The sequence below is a fragment of the Talpa occidentalis genome, unplaced genomic scaffold, assembly GCF_014898055.3.
Source record: "Talpa occidentalis isolate TD23 unplaced genomic scaffold, MPIMG_talOcc4v2.1 talOcc4.2, whole genome shotgun sequence".
NCBI classification, from domain to species: Eukaryota; Metazoa; Chordata; class Mammalia; order Eulipotyphla; family Talpidae; genus Talpa; species Talpa occidentalis.
This window is the reverse complement of record NW_023602073.1, coordinates 66,727,915-66,749,852: the sequence shown is the minus strand read 5'-3', so window position 1 is coordinate 66,749,852 and position 21,938 is coordinate 66,727,915. Positions and strand designations below refer to the sequence as shown.

At 40.0% G+C, this 21,938-nt stretch overlaps 1 protein-coding gene across 9 annotated transcripts in view; it reads right to left on the bottom strand.

Moving 5' to 3' along the window:
• Positions 1 to 21,938, bottom strand: part of RUNX2 (RUNX family transcription factor 2) — a 294,868-nt gene that overhangs the window by 175,406 nt on the left and 97,524 nt on the right. For 2 of the 9 annotated variants that reach the window (XM_037519826.2, XM_054698835.1), the window contains one exon: positions 1,383 to 1,448. The exons of 3 other annotated variants lie outside the window; for them this stretch is intronic. In XM_037519826.2, coding sequence (XP_037375723.1) covers positions 1,383 to 1,448 — 66 coding nt within the window. Of the gene's footprint in view, positions 1 to 148; positions 169 to 1,382; positions 1,449 to 3,044; positions 3,284 to 12,153; positions 12,174 to 21,938 lie in introns of those variants that run through there. 4 more of the 9 variants (XM_054698836.1, XR_008553226.1, XM_054698838.1 and 1 more) reach the window with 4 other exon arrangements.

Sequence of the window (21,938 nt, the reverse complement as noted above, 5' to 3'; positions counted from 1 at the left end):
GTCATATGTATAAACCAACCCAACACTCTGATCATACAGATTCACTCACCAGACTTTAAGACTGAATCCCCATTGATTTTTTTTTTTCTCTCTTTGTTTCTCGTTGCACCTCAGACATTTAAAGGTGACATTTTTTTCTAAGTCAGACTAATTCTTTTTCTCAACTCACTATAAAGAAATTCCAAATGTTCAGTTTTATTACTGATATTCTTGGCAGGGCCCCTTCATCAATACAGGAGCATCAAAAAGATGCCCTAACATGTTCTTAACCCTTCTTTCAACTCTTGAAATAATTTAAAATCATGTTATAGTCTTCATCTTAGAGACAGATTTCAGAAAAATCAAACCAGATTTCAATGTATTTTGAAACTATCTTATTGGGAGGTAAATAGGGAGAGTGTAGCCCTCAAGAAATTCACCTGACGGTCATACACTAAATAAGTAGATTTTAAAAGTGGGGTGGGTAGAGAGACTTAGTACCTAGAAATTATTGTGCCTTAAGTCTTGATGGGAGGCTTAGGACCTGATTTAGGCCAGGTGCGAACCGTGGCTTTGTGACAGTCTCATTGCCTAGGGAGATAGCTGCGAAAACCTCAGCGTCCATTTACTAGGCCGCTGAATCGCATCCTGCAGAATTCACTTCAGGCCATTGTGAACAGGTCACCTAGAGGCAAAGAGTGTTCTCCCCTAAAATGTAAAGTCCTTGAACTTCTAAAGCTAACAGTATGCACCTCCCTCCTTAACAGCTATTTCCAGTACTTAGCTTATCAAACCACAGTTATAAACTAATTGATGTGGAAATTAAGTTTTCAGAAATGCCTGAAAACTCAGTAGCTGTGTTCTTTACAGATTGGGCTATGTTCTCTATCACTGAGAGAACTGAGACAAACCCTTTTATAATACTGGTGGGGGTGGGTGTTTTCTGTTAAGGTTTTGATCACTTCTAACATCTTCCAACTCTCTGGGTCTCACATACTAGCTTTTCCATTGCTTTTATCTATAAGGGAAAACGCTTAGTAATTCATGAGGGCTTTGGCAAGTAGGTACTCCTTTGGTTCCTTTTTTAATTTAGACATTTTTCTTGGACTCTATAACATTTATTAAAGGGAAAGCCTAATACTTTTTCTTTAATGGTGCTAATCGAAATTGGCCAATTTATATACATGCCAGACAATTTTTGTTAAAATGCACCCTGCCTGCAATCTGTGTAAAATGCTAGGAGACAGGGCTCTGATGTGCATTTGTGGTGGTTTTTTTTTTAAAAAAAAAAAAAAAAACTACTTAAAAGCAACATAGAATCAACAAAAATTTTTCTCACAAATCGGACAGTTTCCATCAGACAGCCCCACCCAGCCCAGCCCAGCAATTGGTAAAAGTCTCACCTGCCTGGCTCTTCTTACTGAGAGTGGAAGGCCAGAGGCAGAAGTCAGAGGTGGCAGTGTCATCATCTGTAAAATGAGGGGATGAGCTCTAAGTTCCCTTCCAGCTCTAATGTTCTGTCACCATGAATTTCAAGATAGGAGGAGAAGCAAAAGTCTTAGGGGAAGGGGAGGCAGAGCAGTTCCCACCCCTCAACAGCACTTTCCCGGAATCCGCAGGCCCATAAGCAGAGGGTTAGAAGCTAGTGAGCAGCTTCTAATACCAGAAGCAAACACTTTCAAGATGACAAACCAAAACTAACACAGTCCAGGCAGTTATTCTCTGCTTTTTATAAATTCTTCCCTCCTCAAATGGCCTCTACCTAACCCCTCCCAAATACGAAATTCTGACAAACTTAAGTTTCAAACTGTAGAAGCAGTGATTATGACAGAATCGCAAATGGGAGCAGATGAGATTTACCGGCTGCCCAGCGCGTGCATATGCACTGCCTACAGGATATAGGCCCCGCACGGAGGCCACAGATGTTCCTCGGCCAGCCTGTTCGCTGCAGAGCATCTAGGTGAACTTGACTTGGCAGAGCTAATAGCTATAGGCAGGCTACTTCTGTACGCATTAAGTTCAATGCTTAGATCATGTGAGAGAAACCAGAATAACGTGAGCAATTTCAAAGAGAAAGAAGTCACACTTACAACATCAATGTCTGACCCCCACAGAAGCACAGTGCTCACATAGTTAGGCTTGTCAATGTAAAAAGTGCTTCTTGTGGGTATTTGTATTTAAAACACACTGTAGCCATAATTAAAACTCCATGTGGTTTCCCTTATTTTGATGCAGAAGCCCCATTAAAACCCTTTATGTGGGGCCCAGCTAGTAAACTCCAATATGGTTTTGAACTTCTCCCTAAACATCTTCCCCTCCCCCAACTTTCTCTCTTTTACCTGATACATTTTGCTGATGTTTTTATTACCCATTGCATGCCAGGGTCACTGTACCTTTTGGTTTACAGATGCGAGCTAATGCAAATTGACATTCATTTTTCAATGAATGAGCTCTGGCTGTGGTTTATAGAAAGCAATGCAACAGATTTCTGTGAGGTTTACAGAATTTTGACCAATCACTTCTCTTCATCTGAGACTGTAAAGTCTTGAGGATTAATTCCTTCTGGGCAAAGACAGCTAAGGCAGACCTTAAAGGGATTATATGGTAATTTTTATAACTTACAAAAAACAGAATTTTCTGGAATTTGCTTAGTCATTTCGGGTTACCAAAAAATGTTTCTGAAACATAGGGCAAAAATTTCTGTATGAAGAAATATTAACAACTTGCTACATACTACATGAAATCCCATGTATAATGGGGAGATGGGAGGAATCCTAAACTTAGAAAGAAAACACATTAACCTCCCCTTTTCTGGTCTGCCATTGATTTATGATGATTGTTGCAGGGGCGAATTAATTAAATTTTCTTTCATTAAAGATGTATCTACACCTCTAATTCCTGTTTTGTGTGTGAATACAGGATGTTTTTAGAAACCGGCTTGGCTTACTTTGACACTGTGTCCTACACACCATTCATACCTGTATCACCAGTCACATTACAACTACAAAGCCAAAAAAATAGACCTAGAAATTATATCAACTAAAGAAAATGTTACATCTACTTACTAAAAGAGCCAAGATGAAAGAGTGTTCCAGAAGTATCTCAGTCTAACTTTACACAAAGCTCAGTGACTACCCCAGGGAGCTTCCTTGTAGCTTCAGAGCTCCCAAGAGCCAGTTTAAAACTCCTCACTGCAACCTCCTGATTCAATAAAGCAGGACTGCCAGGAGTCCCTCGAAGAGCCAGATAAACATGGTAAATCTTCCCGACGGGCTGATTTTACACAACTTGAAGACAGGGTACACTGTACAGTAAACAAACATGATATGGGACAGAATACATTTAGGTGAATGTTTAGACCAACAAATAAAATGATGTCAACACTGGTGAGACTACCCTCTGCCTCCAAAATCCCTAAGGCACCCATTTCACCCTACTCGCTGACTGGACAACTCTAGTGGAAAAGCTTAACCCCTCCACCCCCACCTACCCCATTTATTACTTAGATAATCCTAAACTAACCCACAGACAAACACGGAAACTACGGCCCAGAGACGGGGAGCCACTTACTCTACAAAAATGCAGCATGAGAGGCTGAGCTACTGGAAAATCTCCCTGGTTTCTGACCATACTAACCACTTTGCAGTCTTAATTCCTCTCTCTCTCTCTCTCTCTCTATCTCTCTCTCTCTCTCTCCCCACACACACATATACATATATACACATGGATGCAAATATAAACTACTATATGATATATATATATATCATATAGCTATGTCACAGACAGTACTGGACCCATATACACTTTTTTCCTATAAATACATACCTATGATAAAATTTAATTGATAAATTAGACAAAGTAAAAACAATAACTAATGAATAATAAAGTGATTAAAAGTGATAAAGTACAGTGGCTATATACGCATATATAGGCTACATGTGTGTACATATTTATATATACATATAAATTTATATTTATTTATATATAAGGTATAATTATCTAAACAAACTTGCCTAAAAATATTTAAGCAGACTCTTTTGGTGCCAAGGCATTGCTCCACTGAGTTACTATCTTTGGCTTACTATTAACAACTCTTTTAGGTCCTGTTGTTGATCTAATCTGCTAAATAGTGGGCAATTAGTTCAGTTGCTCAGGGCGTAATAATGTGCATGAGACCAAGGTCAAGGGTTGAATTCCCTTAGGACTTGCTGGTTTCCTATGGACACATTTCACTCCACAACTTCTGTCCACTCTCCTAGCCACAGTCAGGCAGTAGGCAAGCAAATGCAGGTGTCATAAAGAGAGCTGTGAGAATTCTGCTCATTCAAAGAGCAGCAATAGCAATTTTTCACAACCTAACATCCATGAGGAAGGCTGTATTAATAAAATGCCCATGAAGCTCAAATAAAAAAAAACCAAATATTTTCTTTACTCCCATTTAGGAGTAAAGAAAAATCTAGTCTTGCCCCCCCAAAGCCTATGAGGAAACAGGAAATAGTCTGCCTTTACCCAAACAGGTTTCTTGGATCCTCAGAGCAAATGGAAAGTGTGGTGGTCAGGAGTGAAACCAAGATAAGGAAGACTATGTCAGAGACCTTCTCATCTTTATTCTCGTGGTCTGCGATCCCCCACAAGGCATCTTTCACAGACAGCTTTCTAATGCAAGTTGTCTTGGGGTAGGCCTGACTTCTCACGAAAGAGCAAGCTGTAGATGGCAGAGGTCTGTCTAATGCAGGCATCCCACCTTATCTCTGGGAAACAGGTTCCAAGTTCCCCAGTGGATGCCTGAGACTGTGGATAGAACTGAATCCAACACATGCTGTGTTTTTCCTATACACGTGATAAAGTTTAATGTGTAAATTACACACCATAAGAGATTAATGATAACTAAAAATGAAATAGGTGGGATGCCTGCATTTAGACAGCCCTCTGCTATCTACAGCTTGCTCTTTAGTGAGAAGTCAAGCCTACCCCAAGACAACTCGCATTAGAAAGCAGTCTGTGAAAGATGCCTTGTGGGGGACTGTAAACCACGAGAAAATGAAATACTTCAACAAAAATTATGTGCTCGCTTTCTCTCAAAACATCTTGTTGAATGTCATTATTTCCACACCTTGGTTGACCACAGAAAATACAACCTTGGATAAAGGGGAACTACTGTACTTGTCTGTCTCCCCTTCAGGGCTTAAAAACAATAATACCAGACATTTCTAGGTCTTTATCTAGTACCTTTTTTCATTTAGTAGGCCCTTAATACATAATGGTAGATTGAAAATGAGCAAGGGGATCTCTGAAATGAAAGGAAGAAGGTTGAAAAGAATTACAGACTGGATGCGTGCCATTGGGGCTGTCGGGTAGGAAACATTATACCCATGAATGGCCCCCTGGACAAATGGAGCCCAGAGCCCCCAGCAGGGGAGGCGGGGGGTGGCAGAGGACAGGAGAAGGATTTGTTGGCTGGTGTACTCAGGGTCTTCTGTCTGCTTTGAGTGCAAGACCACACGGAATGAAAAGTCATCATGCTCTCGGCAATGAGGTGGTAAGTTCAAAGCTTCATTGGGGCCTTTAAAATGGTAGAACTTATTACGTGGACAAATCTCAAATAAAGCCCAAGTACTTTTGGTTAATTCCCTCACGGTATTCTTTCTACTGCAACAAATCGTACGTGAGATCTAGAGAGAGCTGTTCTCCTCTAAGAACTTTCTCCCCCTTCTACAACATTTGGACTGCCCTCCACAACCCAAGCCAGTCTAGTACATAGTTTCCAACTTCATGCCTGTTCCAATAGCATTTATTTTCCCTATCACTCTTTTCACCCCTTAGGCAAAATTCACTGAATGTTAGCTGTTTCTTAGTCTGTTCTCTCCAATTATAAAGCTGGCTTTGAATGGTAAAGGTCATGATTTATTTTCCTCTCATATCCATTAGGACCTACAACACTGTCAGAGAGCTTAGAATTTTTTTATAATATAGGTATATGGATAGGTAGATAAATGAGTAAGTAAATCAGTCAAAGGATCAGGAACTCTGAACAATATCTAGTACATAGTAAATTTTGGACACAAAAAAATAGATATACTATTATTTACATAATATATATAATATATAATAATGAACAACGTCATCAAACCTAAAATGTAATTCTAATACCATTCCATACACCTAAAACCTTGTGAAACTCTCTTCAACAAGAGTTCAAAGCTCTTCCCAAGCACCATTACATCACTTGACCTCAGTTTCTGACAATGACAACTGGCAGCTGATACTAGTGAGTGATGCCTGTTGCCACCAGTGACATTCCCACTTCACTCCCAGTACCTGTCCCACTTCAGAGCCAATATCTGTATTTGGGTCTATATTGTGGCACCTTAAAGAAAAGAGATGAAGGGGAAAGAGGCCAGGCCAAGAGTATATGGCCTATGAGAAGCTTAATTAGCACACTCATCTCTCTCAGGATTTGGGGGCAAATGCTGCCACTAAGGTCATGGTATTTATGTGCAGTGGCAAGTAAAGGTACCAGGATAAAACTCACATCCTTCTTGAGTCTCTAGGGTGGTATATAGAGCCAGGATGTCATGATCATCAAGAGTTGTAGATGAGTGTGATAGATGAAATGAAGCATGGAAACACAGTGGAACCAAATGCTATCACAAGATTAAAATGTGGCTTTCCATCCCAAGCCCAGTTCTACTGTGCATTTGCTGCCCTGAAGGAGCATGCCAATGGGAAACCATGAAGGATCTGCCTTGAGCTTCCTTCAATCTGCATTCTATGAAAACACACAAGGAAGGGGAAATTCTCTGTCTTACATGCTACCTTTTCAGGCCACACAAGTGTGTAAGTAGAAAGTCTTCCACATATGACCTTTCCAGGCAGTGCCATAAAAACAGACAGGTGTCCCTCCCTAAGCACAGGTCAGTATCTTCCACAAGGTGTGACTGAGCAACTCTGCAATGAAGGTGCAGGCGGGGTAGGGGGACAGGATGAGGAGGCTGTTGGCATATTCAGAGTTCTCTAGCCTATTATTCCAAGGTCATGCCCCACTACTCTCAGTATGAAGCCTTCTCTTCAGACACATACTCAGAATCCTCACTTGAGCTTTGCTCATGCTTTCTCCAGACTCATAGCCACCTCTCTTCTCTCTTCATGGCCATGGTAAGTACTGTCCTTAAAGCTCACCATTACATAAGGTGATGTACAATTCTTACCATAATCTTTTCTTATCCATATATGTCTTCGCCAGCTGCATATGTATATTTTACCACTCCAAGCATTTTAAATTGTTATCGCTGATTTTAAATAAGTATTTTCATTTTTAAACTAAAGATAAAGCAAACTAAAAATAAGAACCCTGTATCCTGCTTTTAGATCACCTAGTACAGAGTATAGTGCTGAGGAAAAAGATGGGTATGCTTGAGAAATATTTGCTGAAAGGATGAATTACTAACACAGTTTCCAGGAGAAACAAAAATATTATGTAAACATTATCTGAAAATCAATTCTAGACTATATGCAGAATATTACTTTGCCATTTTCTCCACTGAGGTTTTAAGGGAGTTTATATAAATTTCCTTAATTTCCTTGAATTTGTCTCCTCACACTAAAATGATCAAGTATCTATCACTAAATTAGTTTTACTTTAAACTTCACCAGATGATAATTAGAAAAGTATACCCTATGAGGGAAAAAAATGCAGTGGATTCTATTGATGGAGAAGAAATGAGCAAAATGAGAATTTGAAGTCAATTTTTTTAAAGATAATGAAAGGTCAGACTAGCAAACTCCATAGTTTTGCAAAAGAGAGGAAAAGTGCCTCAATTACCCAGTATAAATATTTATTTTCCGTGTTGTAATGAATTGTACTTTTCCACTGCATGCTCACAAATTCTGAAAGACCAGCTGATTCTAAGGCTAAGAAAGAATGCTAAGTTGAAGGAAAGAGGGGGGAAAAAAAAACCTGGCAACTTTCAGAAACTTCAACCATTCCTTAAACCCACCCAAATTTTGAGGATATTGTTGGAATAACATATTTCCTCTTTGTGAAGAGAAAGGAGGCAGGCAGTAGATGTGGGAGTGTGTGTGCACGATACACGGAGGGAGAGGCTGAGAGAAGGAAAGAACCAGAGGCGAGGTGGGGGTGCTTGAAATGGAGGAAAAATCAGAGAGATCTTCTAGTTAGGTCTTGATTAAGAACTTTTTAAAGGCTCGGAAGGGTGGATAGTCTTTGAAACCAGATCCGCTGCAGGAAGGAGGCCAGCACCCAGGACACCGTGTCTTTCAGAAGGGGCCACCCACGGTGCCGTGGCGGTCATATGACTGCTCTGTCACATCCTGAAGCCATTTCCAGCCCATGCACACGTCTGTGCTCCCATTTAGAGAGGATGGGATATATTGGGAACACACATATGGAAACACTTTCAGAGAATCAGTTTCCATGAAATTCATAATGAGCCAAGTGGCTTCAGATGTGGTTGCGTTCCTCCGATTAGCCAGGGGAAAAAAAAAAAGGAAAAAAGGGACAAATCCACCCTTTCAGACCTTATTTCAGTTTCAGAGAAATTAAAAACCACTAATGACTTATGGCTACCAAAACATGGAGCCACAATTAAGAGAGGAGGAACTAGGAAAAAGAGGGAAAGAGGTTTAAAAGCAATCGTCTTTCCCTCCTAAAAATAACAGCTTCAACATCAGTAATCTTATCTTAAATCTGGGGGAGGCTTTCCTGTGATGGTATCTGCCGAGAGTGGCATAATTAATTTTCTGACATTCTGGCAGAACCGAGTGCGCGTGCGCACGTGGGGGAAGGGCAATCTGCAGGGAGGCAAAGGCTGGAAGACCAGCTCTTACTTGATAACATATGTGATCAATTAAGATTATTTTTAAAATTGCAACTAAATGATAAATTGTTCCTAAGTAAATCTTTCCCCAAAAACCTGCATGGAGAGAGGCAGCCTGATATTTTCCTGTGGTCTGTGCTAGAGGTAAGTGAGGTTACATTAAAAGCAGAAATTTATGAACTGGTTGAGATATTGTGTATCGGACACCAAAGCCCAGCTGATAGCAGGGCGTGAGATACAAGAAGGGGGCAGATGTGGGAGGGCTTTTAAAGAGGGACACCTGACTGATATGAGAAAACAGTTCTCTTACATTAAAACAAAGATAGGCATACCATAGAGTACAAGCCCATCAATTTTAAGGTATAAGGAGAGATATGAAAATACTCTCCTTGCCAGACTTGGAGTTGTTTCTGGTTAGGTCAACGGATTGGCAAGAGTAGGGGCAATGAAGGGGCCCTGGAGTTTCTTCTGCCCTTTGGGGTACTTCAGTGGAAAAATTTGAGGAACATTTCTTTCAAGTTTGGGAGCAAGCCTAAACCATGGTTCAGGAATGCTCTGACTTGAGAGGCGGCTTGGTGTTGGGTTGGGCACCAGCACCAGCTATTGCTTAACAGGCCGCCTTTGCTTTTCCCCAACTGTAGGGATCCTATAAGTGACTTAATAATCATAGTCTGCCCGTGGTGTTACAAAAATATACTAAGAGGAAGCATGGCTAACCAAATGACCGAGAGGCCATGGCTCTTCTCCACAGAGGATCTTAACCGAAGCACTCCCTACACTTAATGCTCACTACTGCCCTGTGAGGTAGGCAGTGTTACACTAACCCCACACTGTGACAAACTGAGACTCAAAGAAGCTACCTGATTTCCTCAAGGTTACAGACCAGTAAATGGAGACTGGGAACTGGCCCCATGCCTGTGGGACTCAGCTGCCATAGCTTCTTCCACGGTGCCTGGATTAATTTTTATTCAAATTCTAATGGTTTGGCCTACCTGGAGGGCAATGACGAAAGGGGTTCTGATGGATTATCAGTAATATTCCTGGAATGGACTTGTCAAAGGAGAGGCACCTGGTCCCATGTATAGATGGGGATGAGATACGGACACAGAGGCTGATACATGCCATTTATTTGCCATCCTTGACTTAGCCCCAGGACCTCATATAGTCTTTACCACTGATGCTCTCTCTGAGTGACTATCAGAGCAAATCCAGTTTTATATTCCTCAGGTTCTCTCGTTGGGTAAGAATCTTGTGAGAACTGGCCAAAGTACACAGCAAATAGCCAATGATTCCATCGCAAGAGGACATTTCTTCTAACTCGTACTATTTGAACTAGTAGAGGCAGAGATGGAGGAAACGGAAAAGATCAGGTTCAAGCTAAAGAAGACATGAGAATCAGAATCCTGAAATTTCCAATTAACTCTACACACCCAGCTCCAGGCCACTCAAACTCTTCCATAAACATCAGGACTGAGAAGAGAAATGCCTATAGCAGTGGAAAGGGGTGAGGAGGGTAGGACCTCAAATAATCATGAGAGACCACATTCTACCATCCCCCTGAATGCACACACTGTGTTTTCCGCTGAGCTTCAATTCGCTGCATCTCAGAGTAGCAATACATCTTTTCCTCTAAAACTATCGATAAAACCAATCCTGTTTCAAAATATCCCTACAATGAGCCTAACTCAGATCTAGAGAGGTCTTGGTAAAGGCTTCAAGCAGTCTCCCCTGAGGCTGTATCACTGAAAACATGACAAGCTTGGGGCACAGCTTTTTTTCTAATGTAATTCCCCAGAAGAGACCTGAAAAGGCTTAGTGCCTGGCATACTTCATCCAGTGGCCTGAGGTCATCCTGGGTCTTAAAGCATGTAACTCAAATTACCCAATACCCCAAGACGCCAAACTTAAACCTGATTACAAAATGTTGTCCAGTTTCTCTAAGTCATTTCCAAAGAAACAGCCATATCAGGTCTAATACATTACTCTCGATTGAAGTCATGGGCTTTAGTTTCAAACTATCCTGCTCAGACCCATCCTTATCTTTGCCCTCTCTCCTTCTAGAGTCAGAGTTATCCACTTACCTGCTCCTCACTGTAGGCCTGAACTCATCATGCCCAGGGACTGATTCCAGCCCCAGGAGGAAAACACAAGAGGCTTCCTGGTTATGACAGAAGGTTGCCTCAGAATCTAGGTCCACTTTTGTTTATGTTTCATCTTCTGCCCACATGGCTGATCTGGGTTCCTGAATCCTTGTCTTGTTCAAAATTCTGGTTCTTCAGGATCACCTATGCATGACTGTCTATCTATGCCATGACTTTGTGTTATGCTTTTCACTCAGGTGTGTATACATTGCTTGATGTCTGTATTAGGCACACAACCAACATTTGCTAAAATAACAATGGTGTCTCAACTTACCTTTCCAGTCTTGTCTCTCACTCTACGTCATGAACTCTACAATCCAAGCAAAGTGGACCCTTTTCCATTTTCTGTCTACCCTCTATTTTCCCCCTTTGGGGCACTGGTTGAATTATTTCATCTTCCCTCATTATCCCCACCCCCATGCTATTCAGTCCCTTTTAAATTCTAAGCAGTATTTAAAATCTACTTCACAATCCCTTCCTGCTTTGAAGATTCTTCACAGGCTCTTGCTTTAGCTCACAGTAAGCTCTCCTTGCTCTCTATTTGCTTAGTTAGGTCTTCATTTGTATCTCTAACAGGCATGCACTTCAGATGGAGCTAACTTATCTCCTCCACTAGTCTAGAAATTCCTTGAGAGCGGGAATGCTACACTACTTACCTTGAAATGCATAGTAGCTCTTCTTAGAGTGATATACAGAAAGTATTTAATTATGCATCGGGTAAAAGGATGATATCTAAATCTGTTTGACCTAAATCTTCATCTCTACCTGCAATTTGTGTGTGCCCTCTGATATCTGTCCATCTTCAGCCAACCACCTTTCCTGCTACTATATCTTGCTTACCTGGAACTAAAGCGGTCCAGGTAGCTCCAGAGCCACAGTTTACTCTAACCACCAGTTTGAGGTGCATCTCTTGTGCTAACCTGTTTCCTGGTTTGCTCTCTTTTTCTATGGCCAAAAACTTTTTTCTTCCTTTTTCAGTCCCAAACAAGCTGCCCTGCCCCACATCAACACTGACTCTCAAAAACAATGATTGAATAAAAAAAAATAATGTCTCAAGCTTATGCACTGTTTTTGAAGTGTCATTGTCTTTATACACATCTGCTTTTACCTTCATAAAACGTCTGTGAGGTAGGTATGACAGGTACCCACTGATAATGAAGCGAAGCCAAAGAAAAAACATATATCGTCTCGAGGCCACAGCTAATGAGAGGCAGACCTGAAATGAAATTGTTGGGTTTCCTAAACTGGTGACCCTTTCCCCATGAGGCTTGCCTTATTAGTGTCTATTACTTGTCATTCTAATAAAAATCCTGGTAGGGAAAAGAATGGTTATTTCTTTCGCATGAGGGGCATGTCAACTGAATTTTTTAACAAGTGCCGGCTGGCATGCCTACTCACTTTGGGTGTTTATATCCAATAACATCAGAAAAAGAACTATCTTTCATTTGACTGAAAATCTGATTCACTTTGAAAATAGCTTTTCTTTCTTGCTAGCCTATAGCCTAAAACCATGTATTATCTTCAGACAATGCTCCTTACGTAACTTCCGAATGCAAACGTAGTGTTTTAGTAACTTACTCCTCTGACAATCTCAGAGTTTTTCCACTCAAGCTCTGCACACAGAATTAACTCAAAACTTCTGCAAGAAAAACGGCCCTTTTAGACGTTTGATTTGGCATCCATTTCAAAGAAGTGTTTGTATATTTTAGAATATGTAGAATTTTCCTTTGATTGAAACCTCTTTTAACAATGGACAAGAGATGATTTCTCTTCTGAGTGATTTAAACAAAACAAACACGTCTTAGTTACATAAAGCCTTGTTCTCAAAGTGTTTAAAAAAAAAAAAAAGAAAGAAAGAAAATAAGAAACCAAACCCTACAGATTGTTAAGCATTTGGCAAAAGTCTTCAAACAGTCAAAGCCAAATAGTGAAATTGTCCTTATTGTAGGAGATAAACAAATACTAGAGCAAATCAGGGGAAAAAAAAAAAAAAAAAAAAGAACTCCTTTCACTTTCTATTCTGTCTGATAATTCCCCTCTCAACACACACTCACCCCTTCAGAGGGGTCTCATCTTCAGTGTTTATTCCTGGGGCTACAGCAATAAACTCGCCAGAAATGGACATTTTTGACATCTGTTTGTGGGTGCTTCCAGACTCCTTGTACTTCTCGAGGACATGAAGCCCTCTGTCTCCCAAGTGTAAACAAACACACCTAATTATGTATTGAGGTGTCTCAGAGGAGCTACTTGTTTTGATGACAAAAAAAAAGGAGGGCCCCTGTCTGCTCACTTGGCTGTGGACCAATGTGCAGTCGCTCCCCGACAGTGGATGTCCTCTGCCTGCCTCGGACAAACCCAGCCCTATTTTTCCAGCCCAAGACTCCTGTCCGCTTAGTCGACTCCGGATGTGACTAAAACAGCTGGTGACTGGACAAAAGAGATGGCCCAGGACAAAATCTTTTCAGTCTCTTCATAAGAATTTAATTTTAGGGTGCAAAGAGGAAAGGAGCAAAGTAGGAGGAGATAGTCCAGGGTTAGCATTTTTATTCTCAGATCACAATGGGCCATATATAGTATTTTTTAAAAATGTCAACAGCCTACGAGAAATGTATTAGGGGAGTAAGATTCTAGAGCACTGGACTAGTAGCTAGGAATGTGGGACCACGATGGAGTCCCTGCTGTCCCACATATTCCTTGTTGGTAAAAATGACAAAATTTGGCTAAATCATCTCCATGGGTTTCTAGCTCTAAAGTACTAATTCTGCCACATATTAGACAACCTTGAGAATTCCAAAAATACCTTCAAAAATTCTACCAGAAATACTGTTCCTCTAAAGAAAGGTGCCCATTCATTAAAAAACATCATCACAATTTTTAAAAATCAGGCATATCCAGGCAAAAATATCCTGGCCTGGTTTTCTCTCTAGATACAACATGCCCATTAGAAGTTTAGAACATCTTTCCACCAAATAAAAAAATATAATTTCTAACACTGTTTGCAACAGAAGCTAAAAGAAAATAGGGACACCGTTTGTTAAGAAAGGTTTTCATCATTAAATATAGCAGTAAATGGGGTTAAAACTAGGCAACGGGGCACATAATATAACCAATTCTTCCTCCTTTGGTTTAGCAAATTGGTCTGGTGAATTGTTTTGGTCTATCTGAAGCTAAAATTATATTTTATATCAATCAATAACATTTTATTTTTTCTATTTTTTCTCAATAATATTTTATATATCAATTTTTTCAATTCCTGTCAGATAGGATATATTACTATGCATAATGTAAGTAACTTCTTAAGATTTGCTGGCCCCATATATAAAAATGTATATTTTGAGGTTTTAAGATATTATTAATATGTACAGTTTTTAACCTCTAGGATAAAATTTACATTCATAAAAAATTAGGAGGCAGATGATTGCCACTGTTATTTCTGGTAGGAACTTGGTGAATTTTACATTATTTTGGGTCTCTTGACCTGTAGCAAGCATGAACACTGGCACTTTATAAGGATTCTGGGGTTATGCATCCCAAGTGTAGCCTGGAAAGACCAGTGTGATAAAAATCCGTGTGAGGATGATACCCAAGTTTCTTTAATGAAGTCTGATTCAGATATGGAAACCACTGTAGCAAAATTTAGTGGGGGAATCATATTTGGAATTAAAAGCTTGGGGTTGAGTATTTACTCTCTCACCCTCTCACTATATAACCTAAAACAAGTCTGTAAGCCTGAGTTCCCTACTGACAACAGAGGCCATAATAATACCACCTATCCTCCCAAGAATTTACTTACGCCAATTCAATGAAATAATGTCGGTGAAAAGTGTTTTCCATATTTACCTAAATATTATCATTAGAAACACTGAGTTTTACTCTGCATTCATTTTCACTCACTTTTGGGCTTAGGGGCTATAATTCTTCCCAGTTTCCTCGCAACTAATCTGTCCTAGGTTGCAACATGGTGTTCTTTATCTGTAAGCTTCAAGTAATTTTTTCTTTTTTTTAAAGATTGATTTATTTATTTATACAAGTACTGGGTACAGTCAGAAGCGCGGGAGGGTGAGAGAATTCACCAGAGCCAGAGCGGGGAGCAGAACAGCCAGACAGATGGAGGACACTGCTGAGGGGAGCAGCGGGCGGCATCATGTGGGACCCTCGCTGGCAGCCGGGGATCGAACCGGCACTTCAGAGGCTGTGGGCAGCTTCGCAGACCAACGCTCAACCGCTGCGCCACCAGGGGAGGCCCGAGCTTTAAGTAATTTCTGCCATCAGGAAAGTCACTATTCAAATAACCTGAGTATTTTCAAATTCCTCATTCTCTGGAGTTCCTGAATTAAAGCAGTAGAGTTGAAGCTTCCCCCTAAGGATGTGCCTCCTCCTTCCTGGCGGATTTTCTTCACATGTCCTGGGGTCCCCACCCTCTATCTCCACATCTCTTGGCTGACCGTCTTCTAGGCCGACATCCTCCCAGACAGCAGCTTAACCTGCTACTGGAGTGCTCTTGTCACCCCCCTGCACAGGGCCATGGGCCCTCTCACATGCAATGTGGCGCTGTGGAGAATCCAGTCTCACCTCAGACTCTATGTCCTATCTCTTCCCATGTCTCTCAATGTTAACATGTTTCCATTATTGTATTTTTACAGATTACTTGCTTGTCCCATGTTCTGGCAACTGAAGACTTTTACCTCAATGTGACTGGCTCCAATATGCCTTCCACATAACCTAAAGTACACCTGCCTGTTTTTTGTAAAATTTTATAAAGATTCTTTTTCCAACTTTGAACTAGAAGTTCTACAGGTTGCAGTTGGAAATTTTACCTCTTTTAAAAAAAAAAAAAAGATGGCAGGCAGACCCTGGGATGGGGTTCACTATGGTAAAGTCACTTTTCTCCTGTAGATTCTACAGAATACGGCAGAGCCGGGCCATGCCACTCAGCCATTTGCAAGGATGTGCAGTGTAAGCTACAGCTTTCCAAGTCTGACTCCGACTCTTCAAATCCTAGCTTGGAAAGTGCAAATAGGCTAACACATAACCACATCTCCAGTTTTCTAGTTCTAAGGTCCTTAAAGAAAGGCCTCGTTATTTATCTCCTGACCCACTTTTGTGGTGGTTTCAATATTATACTGCACTGTTGTCATTAATAAGAACAGTGCCAGAGCCATAAGACTGGAGGGGACCAGGAGTATGATGAAGACCACTCCATCATCTGAAGAGCAAGGAAATTAATTCCACATCTGTACCATCAGGACTCAGACCTCTGGGTTCCTGGGGAGAAAGTTCCCCTTTCTAGTAAAGCACACTGTCTTTAAATTTTGTTGCTTTTTAAAGTGACTATTTTTTTCTCCTTGGGTTCATCTGCTGTTTCCCATTCTAGTTTTATATCCTCCTCACACTGAATCTTCTGACTTCTTTTTTCCTTGACTGTTTCATTCGATGACATGGCCAGAGAGAAAGGTTAACAGCTAAGTGAAACAGCCAAAAGGGAGTCACTCAATAAAATTTTCAAAGCCCTTAGAATTAGTATAGATTTCCCATCCTATGAGATGCTGGTACCCTTTCAACTGTAACTTGCTTTAAGTTCTTTAACCTTCTAAAACTCAAAATAAGTGCACCGAATAAATTAAATGGATTAGGCCACAGAAAAATGTGCTCCCAGATGGTAATTTGCATTGTTCTCCTTTCCTTTGACACTAACAAATGGTTGTAGGGGCTCTCAGTTCCATACCTCTCTGCACCTTGCAGGAAGACATGAATATCCAAGGAGAGCAGGACTTTTGTTACTTTCAAACAGGAAGCAGAAAAATTGCTTTTAGCTTCATACACTCTTTTTTTTTTTTAAATAGAGGCATGTTTTATTTATTTGTTTGTTTGTTTGTTTGTTTGTTTATACACTCACTGGGTACAGTCAGAAGCGTGGGAGGGTGAGAGAATTTACCGGAGCCAGAGCGGGGAGCAGAGCAGGCAGAAGGACCGAAGTACACTGCTGAGGGGAGCAGCGGGCGGCAGGGGAGGTCTGCGCACCAGCTTCATACACTCTTGAAGGAGTCCCAAATTTAAGATTTCAGGGGGAAGAATTTTTTTTTTAAGATTTATTTATTTATTTATTTATTTATTTATTTATTTATTTATACAAGCAGTCAGAAGTGCGGGAGGGTGAGAGAATTCACCAAAGCCAGAGCGGGGAGCAGAGCAGGCAGAAGGACCGAAGTACACTGCTGAGGGGAGCAGCGGGCAGCAGGAGAGGTCTGCGCGCCATGCGGGACCCTCCTCGGGTGGCTGGGGAGCAGCGGGGATGGAACCGGCGCTGCAGAGGCTGCAGGCAGCTTCCCGACCCAGCGTTCAACTGCTGCGCCACCGGGGAGGCCCAGGAAGAATTTTTTTTAATACCAGGGTATAGTATCTGGGAAGGGAGTGATGGCTGATGGCCGTAGTTACCCTGACAGCCTCTGCTATTTAAAGCTTCCTCCCTTAACCCTTTATCACTAGTGTATGCTTATGAAACACAAATTAGAAAAAGTTTCTCATCCAAATTTAAGATCTTTTCCTATTTCTTAGTCCTCCATGAGGAAGCTGCCCCAGGCGTTGATTCCACTCACAGGGAGGACAGGCGGTGGTGTTTCACCTGTGTTCTTTTCTCAAATGCAGGTTTTTAGCTTGATGTCACCACTAACCCTGCACCCGGGGTCTCCTCGCTTCCGTTTCTGCCATTTGCCCCCCACCCCATGTGACCCTCTAATAAGCCATGCCAAGGTGGCCATTTTCATCTCATCCCATCTTAAAAGTGAGTAAAAGGAACTGTTGCGTGTAGGCTATGAAAGATAGAAACACACACTGCCTACATCTAGGAGGGTGAGAAGAACTGGTAATGCCGGTCAGTCCCTCAAATTAATCTCACTGCACTTCACTGCACTGAGATCTGGGCTGGCACCATGCCCAGGACAGAGAACTACTGGAAATGATCAGATTGATGCCTCAATAAAAACAACCAAACCATATGTTCTGGCTTTCAAAATGGATTTCTGTCCTGAATTTTCCAGGTTGGTGGTTCTATATTCACCTAATGAATCAAGCAATTCTGAATTACCACTTGACTAGGGGGTATATGAACAATGTCTATATTATTATTATTATTCCTTTGAATATTATTCCTTTGAATAATATTCAATATTCAATAAGATGCAATATCATTCCTTTCAAAGTAAACTAGCCATTAGCAGGGGGGTAGGGAATTATTAAAACGTTTTGGTGATATAGGCAAATACCCTCTCCAATCCAAAGTGTCTCAATCCCCACCACTGCCAGGAAAGCACATGCCACACACAGCCTCTCAGTCACACTCTTGCTTTCTCACCTCCCTTTAACACAGAGCTCCACGAAATAACCGGTAACCTTTTGAAAACAGAAATCCACTGACATCATGACCCTACTTTAAATGTGCCCATGACTTACCACTGTCCACACTAGCAAATCCAAACTTCTAACCCAAACCAGTAAAGGCTCTGCATGACCTGGACACAGCCGATCTCTGACTTCAACTCATAGGCCTAACACTCCAGCCACCTCTTCCCACCAACAGGGCCTTGTACCAGCTCTTACTGCCTGGAATGACCTTCACAGGGCTAAGTCCTTGTTAACTAGATCTCAGCTTAAATACCTTGATAATATTTTCTTATTTCAAATTGCCTATGCTTTCCCAGTAAGAACTAACACTCACAGAGTATCAGGCATTATTCCAAGGAATTTATACACATTAACTCTCCTTTAGTCCTCATAATAACCCTTTGAGGTTGGCATTATTATCACATGCCTATTTTACAAATGAAGAAAGTGTGATACAGGCAAGTTAAGTACTTGCCCCAAGTAGTCTGTTATTTAAACCCAGGGATTCTGGCTCCAAAGACTGAGTGTTTAATCACTAAACTGTACACCAGTAGTAAAAGCTCCCTGAGATTCTCTGTCTTATTCATCACTCTATCTCCCCTGGCTAAAACTATCTCAGCAAATGAGTATATTTAATGTTGGTAATATCTTTTTTAATAAGGATTTTTATCGTGTGGTCATAAAACACTATGTCGAAATGTTTCACTAAGAGAAAATGTTACTATTCAAATGTTACTATTCAAAAACTGTTGCTATTCAAATCATATTTTTTCTAAATATATTTAATTTCTTTAATATATAAAGCCTCATCTTCTGATCCCCTTTATTCTACTAGTAACATAATTTATGTATTATTTTGTCTTAGTACCCTTAACTTAGAAAATACTCATTTCTTCAGCAAGATAAATTACATTTCCTTATAACCATTCTCAGGTAAAGAGGATGTAATACAGCAATAGTACATAAAATCATGTGAGGGTAAGTAAAATGTCAATATAATAAAGCTCCTTAATTTTAAATTAAATGTGGGGTTTCAATATCTGTCAGCAGATTCCAACACACATGCATATATATGAGGCTTCATCTTAAACAGAAATTCGGCTGTGGTCAAATGTCAAGGTCTGAATATATGATTCTTTGGCATTAATTCACCTGATTAGACTGTTTTTCATCAGAATCAACTGAAGCAAAAGATGAGGTTTTTACTGACATCTACAGTAGTTATGCCTATCAATTTAGTTTATCAAGCAAAAACTGTTCTAGTCTTTATAATTATTATGGATAGTAGTAATAAGCTTTCTCATGTGCTGAGTACTAAATATTTCTTAGATACTTGAAACTTTATGATATACCTTGGAGAACATTTAGCCTAATTATCTTGCTTCACATATAAGGAAACTAAGACTCATAGGAATTAAGTGACATGCAAAATTAAAAGACAGGTTCCCCAATTCCTAACCAAGTGCTATTTCCAACATACTGCTAAAAATTTTATGAGTGTGTGATCACTAGGTCATGTGTCCAGGATTTGGAAAAAATACTTTTTTCTGATAAACCAAATCAACTCAACACAAGTTTATTGAGCAGCTGCTAGTTTATCAATGGTGGGGTCCATCCTCCTTTGGATTACATGTCCTAATTTAAATGCTTTAATCATTTACTGCATTAAAGTGGCTATTTGAGGTTTTACTAACCCTTCAAAGGGATATTAATCCAACCACATCAGTAATTCACTTTGAATGTCAGTGGTCTGAATGCACTGGTTAAGACAGAGATTGTCAGAGTAGATCAAAAAACAGGGCCCAACCATATGTTATCTACAAGAAACTACTTAAAATATAAAGACACATATAGATGAAGTGGCACAATGGGAAATCTCATTTATTATTTACTGGTGGGAATGTAAAAATGGTCTAACTACTTTGAAAGACATTTTGGCAATTTCTTACAAAACTAAACATACTCTTACCATATGATCTAGTAGTTGTACTCCTTGGCAGTTATCCAAAGAAGCTAAAAACCTATGTCTCCACAAAAACCTACACACAGATGTATACAGCACTCTTACTACCCATGAAGCGGTAGAGCACTGAAAACCGGAAATTGAAATTGAAAATGAATTTGGATTAGCTGTAAATGTATATTGTACACTCTAGGGCAACCACTAAAATAAGGTAAAAAAAGGAACTATAACTGATATGCTAAGAAATGAGAGAAAATGAAATCATATAACATATTCAATAAGATCATATAAAAGGGCACAAAAAGCCACAACGGGCAGAAAAAGAAAGGTCAAATTGAAAGAAAAAAGGCAACAAGTAAAAAGTGCTAACAAACTTGGTCATGTCAATCCAACTATATCAATAATCACTTTGAATGTCAATGGACTAAATACACCAACTAAAAGCCAAAGGTTGTCAGAGAAGATCAAAAAACAAGGTCCAACTAATGATTCAAAGTACCTGTGACGGTACCTGCACCTGTGACACCTACCAACTTCGAAGGCCAGAAACAATTTTTCCAGTTAACTGCCCAGGAGAGTTAACTCATATGTCACCTCTCCACCGCACATTTCAGTAACACTGAGAATGTATTGCTTTCTTAAGGTGTTATTAGGAGCTACAGGTTTGCTTATTTTTTAATGATGAGTAGTACCACAACACTATTATCAGACTTCTTCTTTTCCAAGCCTGTTTTTATTTCCTTTGTAGTTTTTGTTTAGAAAGGCGTTCTTCTTAATTATGTCTGGATTTATTGTGACCACATCACTGGGTTTATTATTGATTTATCATGAATCACTGCTCTCCTTGGCACAGTGTGGAGTGTTTATAACCATCATTACATTTGTTATTATTATTCCATAACTACAGCATTATTACTAATTACAACAGGGAGCTGAAACAGTGACGGTTTTGACTGGAGAGAGGGTGGTGAACTTTAGATACAGAAGCATTGGTCTTATCCCAGACAGCCAAACTTGGCTACTTATCTAAGTTGTCACAAAAGGCCAAAGTCTCTCCTTAAAAGATAGGCTAGCTTCCTACTTAGGAAATCTTTTGAGATATTGAGGGACAATGTTACCTCAGCAGGATTTTATTTTAATTTGCATGACTTTCACGGACTTGAGATTCATGAATTTCTATAGTGTCACATTAAAAAAAAATAAACTTAAGAATAGTCAAAAGGGGACCTTAGACTTGCTTCAGATGAAGTCAACTTTAACACTGACCCAATTTAACAGTACATGACTTCCTGTTTGTTTTTTAAGAAAACAAGTAAAAAAGAAGTATGAAAATGACTTTGAACTGTTTGAAATAAAATGCTGTCCAACAATCACTTTAAAAAATTTAAAGTGCTATCATAGAGGATTTTAATTATAAAAAAAAGTCTTTTAACTTGCTCAGTTACTTCATTCAAGTATATCTTTCTAAGTTTCCCCTTATAACTATTTCTTTGTATTAACAAACCAAAAAGCTAACTTAAAAAAACCATGCATTTTCCTTACTTTTCCTACTAGCACTGATGAATTAATATCTCCCGAGAAATCAATGCTTAATATGCAGCAAAATAACAATGAGACATGGGGCTTTCAGTGGTTCTG